Source organism: Sinocyclocheilus grahami, unplaced genomic scaffold, assembly GCF_001515645.1.
Source record: "Sinocyclocheilus grahami isolate Dianchi unplaced genomic scaffold, SAMN03320097.WGS_v1.1 scaffold20.1, whole genome shotgun sequence".
Lineage (NCBI taxonomy): Eukaryota > Metazoa > Chordata > Actinopteri > Cypriniformes > Cyprinidae > Sinocyclocheilus > Sinocyclocheilus grahami.
The window spans coordinates 1,759,108-1,772,450 of record NW_015505199.1 but is presented as its reverse complement, the minus strand read 5'-3'; the positions used below and the strand labels follow the sequence as shown (position 1 = coordinate 1,772,450).

Genomic DNA, 13,343 nt, shown 5'->3' with positions numbered 1-13,343 from the left:
AATATTTCCACACTCTCATTTGACTCAAACAATGATTGTTTGGGAAAACAGTTGTTTTCAGCATTCTCTTATTTATAATAATTGTACAAAATGAACCTACTTCAGGATAAGACCTCCCAACTCCAGCTACTGTATAGAACACTGGGCAGTGAAACTATATCAATGTTTCAATAAGTTAAAATGTTTTAATTTACCATATTTCATTGCAAAACCAAGCTGTTTTGTTTGCTTGTGCCAATACCAACCCATTTTTGTCCCTCCAGGGCTCTGTTTTTGATGACGAAAAGCAACTTTCAACCCCCCAAATTAAAAGACAAAGTTAAATGGTAAGTGATAATTACGTTTTCAGGCAATTATTAGGATACCTGGGTGAATAAAGTCCTTGATACTAACAGGGATTTCAGTGTCAGTCTGTGGTTGATTCCTTAATTTCATGAATCTTCTATGAAATTTGGGCCAATCACTCTCATTTGCCCTAAACAGTTGCTTTTATGAGTTTTGATAAGGTCAGACTTAACATTCTCTTATCTTGTCTGATTATGAATCTGGTCAGGTCGTCTGCAGAGTAGTTTCTTCTCCATTACCTTGCAGCTCAGTTCAATCAAATTAGCTTAATTACATTTAGAGCTACCAAACTGCACGTCCTCACGGTCGAAATGCTCCTTACATGTGAGATTTATGGAGACTCTTCTTTATGTTCTGAAGGACCAACAATTTCCACAATTTTGTGAAGCTGGCTTTGACGAAAAATCCGAAGAAACGGCCACCAGCTGACAAGTTATTGCAGGTAGGAGGGGCTTTTTTGCATCTTGTAATTTTTAGGTTCATAATGTTTGCTTTTGTGATTTTATATAATATTATTGGTTTTGATTTTGAAGTACGTTTATTTATTTTATAATCAATTATATTTTATAATGATATAAAATATTTGTAATTATTATTATATCAAATGCATAACATTTTATTAAGGCTCTTTTATTTTTACATAATTTCATATAATGCTTTTCATTTTAAATGTTTTGAATTACAATTGTTATATTTTGTTTATTATTTATTATGTATTTTTATGTATAATTATTATATATATCTATATATATATATATATATATATATATATATATAATTATTATTTTTTATAATTTAAGGCAAAAGTATAATTTTATACATTTGATCATTTATAATTTTATTTTTTTATATATATTTCAAGACTCTTTACTGACAAATTACATACATTTAAAGAAAATCTAACATTGCCATTTCAACCATCTACTCCCTAGCATCCCTTTGTATCCCAACCGTTAAGTCGTATTTTGGCAATTGAGCTGCTGGATAAAGTGAACAACCCTGACAGCTCGTCCTACACAGACCTGGATGATGACGACCCAGAGCCGGAGGTACAGTATATCTCCCTGTGTGATTCTCAGTGTTATCACCGATATCACTTCAAGAATGACAGCCCCTTCGGGACTATTATTCACAAACAGAGCCCAGAAAATGCCAGCTACGAGCCGGGATGTCAGTTTAACGAGCCCCATGAGTTTATATATTCAGTATGTCGACCCTTTTATTGTGAGGTGATATTTTTCAATAGCTTACTTTCTTCATTATTAGCCTGTAATAGCTGTTTTAACGGCAGTCATTCGTTTCGATTGTCTCTAAAGTTTATACGCCAGCGTCTCATCCGGTTGTGCTGCAGGGCTACTTCTGCTGATAAAGATTTGTGAAATCTTTCACAGTTCCCCAGCGAGAATGAAGAGTTTTTAAAGGACGTAGTTTTCCTTCATTTCAACTCTCCCTGTTATACCCATTTCCCCAAGCATCCATTCATTCTCACTTCCTCTCTTATTCATTTTCCCCCTCTCCTGCTCTTGAAGTTTAAATACAGAGGGTTGTTTTTACCAGTCTCTCCTCTCTCCCGGCGAGTCCTTCGCTTTGCAGCTCGCAGAAAGGTATCAGGGGTGTGCGTGTGTGTGTGTGAACATCTGGAAATGTTTTGATTAATAAGTGTTAATTTAGTGGTGATGACTACATTATGATTTGGTGTTATGAGTGTTGTGTTCATTTATTTTCTCTCTTTTTATCATTTTTGTTCAGAAGTGTTTATAACCTAGACAAACATGTTTGTGCATGACGTGTGTTTTCTTGTTTGCTCGAGTAGTTGTGAGGTCAAATTTGTGTGTGTGTGTGTTGCGCAGGTATGCCCAAGGATGTTTTAGGAAGTTTTGCACTCTTGACGGATTTTTGATCGGAATGCTGATCCCTCAAGGGGTCGTTTTTGGAAACGGAAGCTCAGTTCAAAAGCCAGATTTGGATCCGTTGACAACAGATTTTTGTCTGGCCTCTTTGTGCTGAGGTTTGCTTCAAGGGTTTAACAGAACATCAATATCAAAGAGCTTTTAGAAAATGCGTCATTGAATGCAAATAATGTTCAATATTGGGGTGAATCTCGTGAAAACCTGTCAAGAGCATGTCAAGGTCGTATTTAATCCATAAATATAAAGAAAATAATAATAAATGACATTTTTCACAATGAAATTGAAGTTTATTTATTTATAGACCAATTTTTTTTTTTATTATTATTGTTTTATTTTTGAGTTTGTTTGTAATTCTCATTATTTTCATTGAATCTCATTTTGTAAAATATTTATGAATTATGTGTAGTCACTAAAATAAAAAATCACTAATTTAAATCAGCTAAAGGTAAAGACAATACAACAAAAATAAATATAATATAAATATTTTTTAAATACTGACTGAAATTGATTATTTTAAATAAAATCTTTGTTAATTTGTATGTTCTTTTTTTCCTCTTTGATTTTCTTTTGTAACCTGTCAAGGCAATGTCAAGGTCATATTTAAAAATAAGCAATTCAATTTTATATTATGTATAATGATGTAAAGTTTATTTTTAGGACCACCTTTGAGTTTATAATTCTTGTTATTTTCATAGAACATTCTCATTTTGTAATATATTAATAAGAATCATGTCTGGACACAGTATTTTTTTGTAAATCACAATAATTTAAAATCAGCCTAAATTAAAGAACAAATAAGCAAACAAATAAAAAATACTTCACAGTTGAAATTTTAGCCCTATACATCATAAAAATGTATATGTTTTATAATTTTTTTTTATTTTTATGTTTTTGGTTTAATTGAAATATAACCCAAACATGTTCTTGACTGGTTTTTATTTATTTATTTATTTATTTATAAAGTTAATATTCCAGATTGATATGCTTGTGTATCTTTTTTGGAAAGCATAAATAATATCTTTTAGTGACTGTACCATGTGACCCAAGTGCTAAGAGGTGTGATAGAATATTCACAGGCGTCCGCTGAGAGAAGGGCGCAGTGTTTGGCATGCTGTCTATTTCTATTTCAGAGCCCTGCTGTGTCCTTGTTGTCTGAAGGTCGTGCGTCTGTTCTTCTGTCTTATCTCTCCTCATCACATCTACTTCAGCTCTGTCGCTTTGAAACTGAAGTGAAGGATGTCCTTCAGTGTCCATTTTGCTTCCTGGACCTGTTCAGGATTCACATGTCTGCGTGTGTTTATGTGTGGTGCTTTTGCACGCGTTTCCATATCCACAGGCATGTGTGCGTCTGTGCTTGTGTGTATGTTGCTGATGGAAGGTGTTCTCTGATTCGTAAATGACAGCAAACTTCTCACCGTAGTCATCAGGGACCCAGCTGTCAGACGCCCTGTAGGCCGTAATGATTTTCTCTTAGGCTGCAGTGAGACAGGACAGCAGCATCAGACAGATAGGGATTCAGAGGGTCAGCATCATGACCCCTGCTGTTATCAGAGAGTGATGCCTGGCATGTATTTTTAGCTTCCAGAGTTTGCCCTCCACTGAGTCTCTGGCGATGGCACTAAGTGATATCTGAAGTGTAAGCATTTAAGCCGCTCTTGTCTTAAACGTATTGATGGGTGCTGATTTTGCTGACGGGTTGGTTTGATCTCAACTGGGCCTCTGATCTGCTAAGAATGGCGCACTAATATGCAAGCTATTGATTGAGCACAGCTACAATCTTACGTTTTTTGGTTTAATGTTGTTTACATATAAAAGTGATCGACCGATCCTGGGGTTTTCCAGTAACCAACGCTGATATTTAGAGAGCAGTGTGACCCGATGACCTGCATAATGCATTGGCAAATGAGGCGTACCCAAAATTGCTGGAATTAAAAGTTATAATACATTTAATATAATATCCAATCAAAATTTACAGATTCAAGGGGGAACTGAGTAAAAACCAGTACATGTCGGGGTTATGTATTAATCCAAAATCAAAACAGAACAATAAGAAATTATATTTAGCATATTTTAAGGATCATTAACATTTTGTCAATTGATAATTACACACTTTTTATAATTATCATTGTGAATTAAAAAATATATATAATTTCATGTACATTATTGTCTTAAAAATAATGAAAAAATGTGATGGTCCTTTAAATTAATCAGGTCAAGTATAATTTTAAAAAATGTATATTTGTTTATTTTATAAAATAACGTTTTGAATGAACAGGATAATTTTCATTGCAATGCATTACTGTTGTAAAAAATAGTGGAATAATAATAATAAATATTTTTTTTTTGATTCAAGCATTTCATGTGAGATTTACCAAACTACCACTATGTAGGCCTTCATTTAGGCACGTAAACGGCAAATTACCCCTAAACCTCATTGGTACTCTAAATGACTTGGAGATAGACTTTGTTATTTACTGGTTTGTATTTATTTGTACTCTGTGTGTGTGTGTGATTCTTTTTCTCCCTAGCCTCCAGTGTCTGTTCCACATCGGATTCGCTCAGCAAGCCGTACCAGTCGGGAAGGGAAGACTCTGTCAGAGATTAACTGTGAGTGTTTGTTGGATTTCTCCCCTGGGCAAACCTGACAGGTGCTCCTGTTCTCCTGAGCATGGCTGAGTGAATTTCACAGGATACCTGAAATTCTCTCTCATGATCTGTCTGTCAGTATCTGCTGGGTTTGGGTTAGATTCTGTATCATACCTTCCAGATATGTATGCTGACTTAAAGAAATGTGTGGTTTTGAGTGAACATGCCAACATGATTACTTAAAATTCAGCGTTCAAACACCAGTTATATCAATGAACTGACTGATTGTTAAAATCAAAAGGTAGTTTGCCCAAAAATGAATATTTTGTCAGTATTTACTCACCTTCATGTCATTACAAACTCATGTGCTGATTTATTTCTGTGCAAAAAAGAAAAAGTAGGACTGTTCCTTTAATAATGTTTTTGTTTTCTTACAGTCGGTCAGGTGAAGTTTGACCCTCCTTTAACAACAGAGACAAAACCACATCATGAACCGGTGAGCATCATCTTACTGCTGTTTGGGATTTTCTGTGATTGAAAACAATTATGTGAGATCAACCAATCAGAATACACTTGATGCTTTAGAACATTACATCACACTGGCTCTGTTCCGAAACCTAGGGAGCTTTGTGAGGAATCTCGTAAATTAGAACGCTCCACATAGGCAGCAACACAAACAGCTCAACTCAAAACTGATTTTTGATAGTTTGGTGTTAGCATGTTGCTAAGCTAACAGTCAGTTAAGCATAAAAATGGCACTCATGTCACTCATAATGATATAGATATATATATATATATATATAAAAAAAAGTCATGATTTTTTAAATATAACAGACTTATTATAATAATAAATATAATGATGATGATAAATAATAATAAGAAGCATAAAAACAAACAGAACTCTACAGAACACTAAATAGTCTTTTTATTGATTCAATTTAGTACTAAATAAAAATCTCTTTTATGTATAATCTATATTTTTTGCCTAGTCACCATCTTGTATTTTGTATAGATTTTTTTCTCTAAGCATGTTTCATATTGGCTTCTCAATGAAGCATAAATGCGATGTTGCTTAGAATTTGCTATCTTAGTTTGTCTAAATTAGGATTCTTACCTTTAATAACAGCCTTTGTGTCGGGAGCGTGTCTATGATCCCTCTATAGGGAGCTAACTAGGTTTTGAAACGGAGCAACTGTGGAACCACCCAGTCATGTCAAGCTTCATTTGAAATCACATTGCCTGTCTTGCCATTCACAGTGCTCATAACTGCATATAGTGAACACTTCCAAATGATTTTTCCTATAAGCTGACACTTCCTATTATGTAACATTTTCCTTATGGACACCTCAATCCCAGCTTGTCTCCTGACTGCAGCTTGTTTTCTCTCACACCATGTTTGACTGTTGTGCATTCAGCACTCTCACCACTGTGATAATTGAAAGGTTAGATGCAGCTTTCCATGGCATCTAATCAATAAGACTTCCTTTAAACGCTGCAGAAAAATGCAGCGTTGACTCATCTTTGTCTCATTTGAGCACTCAGATTTTCTCATGTTGTAACTGGATTTGTCATGCTTTTATAAACTAGATCATTTTTTAACAGCAGGACATCAAATTAATGTCGATTCCCATTGTAGCTTCATACTTATGATGTCATCTTCTGAATATAACCTCAGATCTGAAGAACCTCACATCCCCCCCACGCTTTGATTTTCTTTTTATTTTCTGGATTCATATCACGGTGCCCTACTGTTTCTAAAGAAGCAGTACATAATTGCTGCAACTAGCAGGTCTGTAAAGCTGTTATCACATTTGAAACTGTGAACTCAAGCGATAAACAGCATTTTTGTAGATTTCCATCACATTTAAAACAGTCAGAACATGTGTCTACCTAATATATGCTCACCAAGGCTGCATTTGTTTGATCAAAAATACAGTAAAAACAGTAATACTGTGTAATATTATTACTATTTAAAATAACTGTTTTCTTTTTTAATATATTTTAAAATGTAATTTATTCCTGTGATGGCAAAGATGAATTATCAGTAGCCATTACTCTGGTCTTCAGTGTCACATGATCCTTCAGAAATCATCTTTTGTGGAAACTGTGATAATTTGTTTAAGGATTCTTTGATTAATATAAAGTTAAAATATATATGTGTGTGTGTGTGTGTGTGTGTGTGTCAAAAAAGTCATAAGTATATATTTGTCAAAAAGTACTAATAATATATTATAATTGCATTTAGCCAGCAGCCACGGTTATTTAATGCATTGTTTATTTCATGTTATGATCTCTGTAACTTTACTGTAATTGGTTAACCTTCGTCATCATGATATCCCAACACTACTTTTCAGCAATTATGTACTGTCTCTTTAACACACAGGCCTTTTCAAAAACCTATTGAATTCAGGTGGGCATGGCCTTAGCAAACACCTCTTCACCCAGCAACCACCCACCACCCAAACTGCCCGTAACTCTTCACTCTTTGTTTCTTTAAAACCACATGGGCATCACGTGTGTGTGTGTGTGTGTGATTAACTGAAATTTCTTGGTCCTTCTACTAAACAGCCCGACACTGACGATTTTTTGGACTGTGCCGAAGAAATATACTACACTGCAAGATCTAATCTGGTATTTTTTGTTTGTATTTTACTCTATCTTTGTCTTCGCGTCCCCTATCTTTTTTTTTTGGTCTATTCCGTAGCATCTTGTCCGCTTCGCAGCGCTTGTGTAGTGTACTCATCCTCCCATATGTGACTTTCATCTCTTTTGTTCATTTCAGTGCCATTCATTTCACCTTATCTTATTTAGATCATGGCTGTCTGTGTCTTTTCATCTTGCCTGTATATAATATCAGTGTTATTGCCTCTGTCTGTCACGCCGAATCTCTGTACTGGGTCATTTTTTTTTAGGTATTTCAGCCTCTAGCCTAATTTAAAGACACATCCCTCGAAGTCGATATGTTGCTGCACTTTTCAGTAATCAAAAGCACTTTGAAATTGCAAAGCAAAACATTTTATGTAGTCGAGGCCTCTGAGGGGCTTTATTTTTAGGGCTTGTCACAATCAGACATCTTGAAAGTGAGCGAGAGTGAAGGAGAGGGAATGGAGAGAGAGAGATTAGGGTTAGACAGATGGAATGGATGTTGAGTGGGGCGGAGAAGCCGAGCGAATGGGGGAAAAACAAGAAAAGAGAGAGAGAGGGAAAATAAAGAGTCTGAAGTGCCTGTGCATGTCCCATAGGGATGGTTAAACCAAAGTGCTCTGCAGGTCTGTGAGTGAGGGGGAAACATTGCTTCAGCAAGCAACGCTTTGCGCAACAAACCCAGCACACGGTCTGTTTGAGGCATCAGCTCATTCTGCAGCAGGGACACAACCTCACCGCTCCCTTTCAACACCAGTTTATTGTGAACACCTACAGTGCGGAACAATATTTGTGTACTGAATTCCAGTTGGCCCTCTTTTTTACCTCTGTTTGCATACTGAATTGTGATTAGTTTTGAACTGCAAATATTGTGTGTTGGCTTCCATACACCGCTGTCATGAGTGCCAAAGAGGGTCTGATGCATCATTTCATTATCATCAAAGTCTAAAACATCTGATATTGAACGTCTGATCATTTAAAGCCAATATTGTGTTACATGAGAAAAGCATGAAATACATATAACAAAAAGTACTTTTAGAAAGATTTTTTTTTTCATTATATTTTTTGATTTTTGGTTGAACTATCCCTTTAATTAGTTTTTTTTTAATTAATATGTAAATATGAAATTATACTCTAAATAAGAAACTAAAAATGCCAGTAGCTGGCAGTAAATGTTTTAATGAATTAGTCATTCATTCATTAATTCATTCATTTGATTCGTTCAAACGGCTGATTCATTCATGAATGAAGTAAATGGCTTTCTTTATGAATGGGCCATTGATTGATTGTTTCATCCGATTCGTTTAAAATGCAGATTCATTCAGAAATTGTGTGTTGCTTGGAGACGCATGACAGTTTTCTTTGGCTTTAATAGGTAATATTTGCATTGGCAAAACTGAGCAAAAACAGACAATATTGTGTCTAAGATATAACACAATATTAAGCTCTTATTTATTGAACTGTTGTACAAAATCAGTATCACATTTGCACTCATGCTATTTCGGACAAAAACAGCACTTGTGTGATATTGCTTAATGAGACAAAAATTCATATGGGGGCATTTTTGCCCCAATCTCTTCAATGTTAGGGAGATATAACTGCATTCTGTAGGCTACATCACGCAGAGAGTTGTTGTCCTGCATCATATTCGTCACCAATCAACTGTATAGGTGTGTTTGGCTTGAAGCACTGCGCAGACTGATCGGTGTATGACATCAAAGTCCTGCGAGAGCTTGTAGAGAGCAGACATCTCTGCATGCTTTCGAATCCCTCTCACGGTACTTTGATGTCAAACATTGATCGGTCTGCGCACGCCGCTCCAAGTGGAATTAGGGTTGCCAACCATCCCGTATTAGCCTGGACATCCTGTATTTTGGGCCTAATTGATTTGTCCCGTACGTGACTTCCCTTGTCCGTGTTTTCACGTCAGTAAATCAGTTTTAGTGAATACAAACTACGTGATTTGTTTTTCATGAGTCCAACATCCCGCCGCACAAGAGACGTGATCAGTAAGGGAAGTCATCTTTCACTATTGTAATGTTGTTAAATAGAGAAAAACATTTTATATTTAAGTAACTAATAGCATAATTCTTAACCTTGGACCTTATTATTGAAACACAAAATGACCAATAAAAAGGTGTCAAGCACCAAAAGCAGCCCATATTAAATCTATAAGCTGTCTTTAATTGAAAAATACGAATTTTTCATGCATGCTATATGTGTGTGTGTGTGTGTGTGTGTGTGTGTACACGGTCACTCACCCCCCAACAACACCCCCACCCCCCATAAGGTGATTGTCCCATATTTTCATTTTCTGAAGTTGGCAACCCTAAGTGGAACACACCTTATGAAATATACGATGATGTACGTAGGGTGGGGGCGTTAATTGCATTACAGATTTTAACGCATTATTTTTTTCCGTAACTAATTTACTAGATGTCAAATACATTTTTAGTGATATGTTATACAAAGGCAAAAAAGTGCCGAATATACATACATAGACACACTTTTTTGCTTTTTTGTTCATATCAAATCAATTTTAATGATATGTTATATAATGGCAAAATAGTGCCGATTTTTTTTTTTATACCACCCATTTATAAGTTTTATAACAAAAATAATTTGGCATATCGAACTAAGTGGATACTTATGACAAGGCGGATATTTTTGACATTAAATTAGTAGTAGTCATAAGTTGTGGATATTAATTTTAAAAAATGTTTTGGCTTTTTATTAGATTTTGCCATTGGACAGTGACAGGGAAGTTGTGGATAAATATGTTGTATAGTTTGCCAAAAGCCACACGTGGTTACGCCTGTGCAAAGAAATGTTTTTCCCTTTTTCATCTTTTTGCATTTTTGAGGCTTTCTTGAGTGACACCTCATCCATCTGGTCTGTAGCCCACACACTGAGGTGGCACAGCGAATCTCATGCTTGGAATCGGTGTTTTTGACTGCCTATGAAGAAACCAAAGGGAGGGAGATGAAAGAAGACAGTGAGAGAAGCAGTGTAGCAGATAGTCTGGAATGTTCTGTTAGCTTTTACTCTTCCATCCTTTCTCTCTCCATCTCTCTTTCTGAAAAGCCTCCCATCAGCAGAAAAGCAGCAAGCGAATAAGGATATGACAGTTTGCTGTGCAAAGGAAATTTGGTTTGTTAATTTGCAGGGCAAAATCAATGAGGTTTTGCATGGCTGAAAGCTGTATTCCAGAGAGAGAGAGTAAGAGGGAGAAATTGAGCTATAGAGGTATGGAAGCAGCAAGAAGAGAGAGAAAAATTAAAGAAAGAGTTTGAGAGAGAGAATGTCCTCAGAATTAATCATCAGAAACCTGATTATTATAGCAAAATCCTCTGCCAGAACATTTCCTCTAATGGATGAAGCACTGCAGCCAATTTCCCTCAAAGAATAAGACACACTGTTTCCCTTAAAAGAATATTCCAGATTATTTATTAAAAAAAATGTTTTTTGTTACCAGATCTATGATATATTGCGATTACTTTAGTGCATATATCAATTAATTTTTTTTACAAATTTTTTGTAAAACAAATTGCATTATCATAACATTCAGAACCTGATTAATAAATACATAACATTTATACAATTAATAAATGTACATTATACAATAATAAAACATTATAACGGCCCCATATGTGTAGACAAGTAGACAAAAACATTTAAAAATAAATTGTCTTAAAGTTTGTAATAATCTGATTCATAGAAATGTGGCCATTGCAAATGTTTTATTGAGTCTGTAAAAGAATTAGCAAGCAATTTTAAATATATCGAGTCATCTCTTGAAGAATTTGACAATGCTCATAACAGGCTCCTTTTATATTAAAGAGGTATCTCGTGATAAAGTTAAAATGGTGATCACAAACATGAGTAACTCCAAGTTTGAGGACATTCATAACATTCATGCTGCATTAATTAAGAGATATGAAAGCTGTCTGTTGGAGCCAATTACTTATTTAGTAAATTTGTCAATGCAAACAAAATTATTCCCAGAGAGCTGGAAAACAGCAATAATTACGCCTGTCTATAAATCGGGAGATAAGGATATAGCAAGTATAGTATAGCAAAAAGTATAGCAATTATAGGCCTATTGCTATACTTCCTGTAGTCTCAAAAGTTCTGGAGAAGATTGTTGCCGAGCAATTAGTGGAACATTTAGAGTCTAACCAGTTGCTTTATCGACAGCAGTTTGGATTTAGAGACAAATATTCCACTGAAACTGCTATTTGCTTGAAAAAATAAAAGGCTAATTGGATAAAGGGAATGTTGTCGAGGCAGGGTTCTTGGACCTAAAAAAGGCCTTTGACACTGTTAATCACATCATTTTAATAAATCAATTAAATCAATTCAAAATGTCATCAGATGCCATTCAGTGGTTTAGGTCCTATTTGAGTGGAAGACAGCAGTGTGTCAGGGTCAATGGGGTTAAGTCACCTCTGCAGACAAACAACATAGGAGTACCGCAAGGTTCTGTACTTGGCCCTCTGTTGTTTACAATGTACATAAATGACTTGCCAAATTGCTGTCCAGGTGTCGGCTGCCAGATGTATGCTGATGACACTGTCGTCCATATTCTAGATAAGAATTTAAAATTTGATAGTCACATTGAGTACATCTGTAAGAATCTAAATTGTTTTCGTGTTTTTAGAAGGGACTTGTCAGGTCAAACTGCAAAATTATACATGCATGCAATGATTTTTTCACATTTATCATATTGTGTCACATCATAGTCACAAGTCTCTCCAAATAAATTAAAGCCTATTATTTCAATATACAAACAGGCACTAAAAGTTATGGACCAGAAACCCATGAGATGGCATCATTGTGATGTTTTAAGAAAGCATAACCTTCTTAGCTTCGATAGTTTCGTTGATTTTAATTATCTCAAATTGGTTTTTAAATGTCTAAAGAATCATGTTTCACCACTGTTTTCTGAATTGGTCAGTAGGCGTCAGAACTCTCATAGGGCAAACACACGAGCCACTATTAGTGGTGACTGTCTTGTTCCAAAGTATAAGACCTCTTTTGGCCAATCTGCTTTCTCTGCAAAGGGGCCAAAACTCTGGAATGCTTTACCTACTAATTTAAAACTAGAGACCAATGGTAATGCTTTTAACAGAGGACTTAAACAAGGGTTAAAATCCAAACAACAGTGCTCACATGAATAGTTCTTCATACCAAATTATTAGTGCGATATTGTCTGATTATGTTGTTTTTGCTTTATAGCTTATGTAAATAATTTTGAATGTATTGTTCCTTCTTTTTTTTCCCTTTATTTTATTAGTATTGTTATTATTATTTTTATTGTTAACATTGTTGTTGTTGTTATTATTATTATCAGTATTGTTATTGGCTTTTTATTAATTTACTTTTCAATTTTTTTTTTGCTTTCTGAAAATCCTCCCGTGGACTGATGTTGAAAATTAGCATGTGTGCTAAAACACTTAAGCAAGTGCATATGGTTTGTCCAATGTAACTGTGATGTCCATGGTAAATAAAAATTTAATAATAATAATAATAATACTGACATTTTCAATTAAATTAATAATAGTAGTAGTAGTAATAATAATAGGGATAATGATTTTTAGACACTGTTTTATTTTATTCTATTTTATAAAAAATACATGAAAAACGTCTGGTTTTGGTGGGACTTTTCTGGGTTGTCTAACATTATTTGTGACCCTGGACCACAAAACCAGTCTTAAGTGTCAATTTTTGGAAATTGAGATTTATATATCATCTGAAAGCTGAATAAATAAGCTTTCAATTGATGTATGGTCTATTAGGATCGGACAATATTTGGCCAAGATACAACTATTTGAAAATCTGGAATCTGAGGGTGCAAAA

At 34.8% G+C, this 13,343-nt stretch overlaps 1 protein-coding gene across 6 annotated transcripts in view; it reads left to right on the top strand.

Annotated features, from left to right (window-relative positions):
• Positions 1 to 13,343, top strand: part of LOC107555982 (mitogen-activated protein kinase kinase kinase kinase 3-like) — an 80,294-nt gene that overhangs the window by 50,143 nt on the left and 16,808 nt on the right. For 4 of the 6 annotated variants that reach the window (XM_016238964.1, XM_016238971.1, XM_016238949.1 and 1 more), the window contains exons 10-15: positions 264 to 326; positions 706 to 787; positions 1,278 to 1,394; positions 4,784 to 4,862; positions 5,279 to 5,337; positions 7,410 to 7,472. In XM_016238964.1, the coding sequence (XP_016094450.1) occupies positions 264 to 326; positions 706 to 787; positions 1,278 to 1,394; positions 4,784 to 4,862; positions 5,279 to 5,337; positions 7,410 to 7,472 (463 nt within the window). The remainder of the gene's footprint in view (positions 1 to 263; positions 327 to 705; positions 788 to 1,277; positions 1,395 to 4,783; positions 4,863 to 5,278; positions 5,338 to 7,409; positions 7,473 to 13,343) is intronic. The other 2 variants (XM_016238985.1, XM_016238956.1) reach the window with 1 other exon arrangement.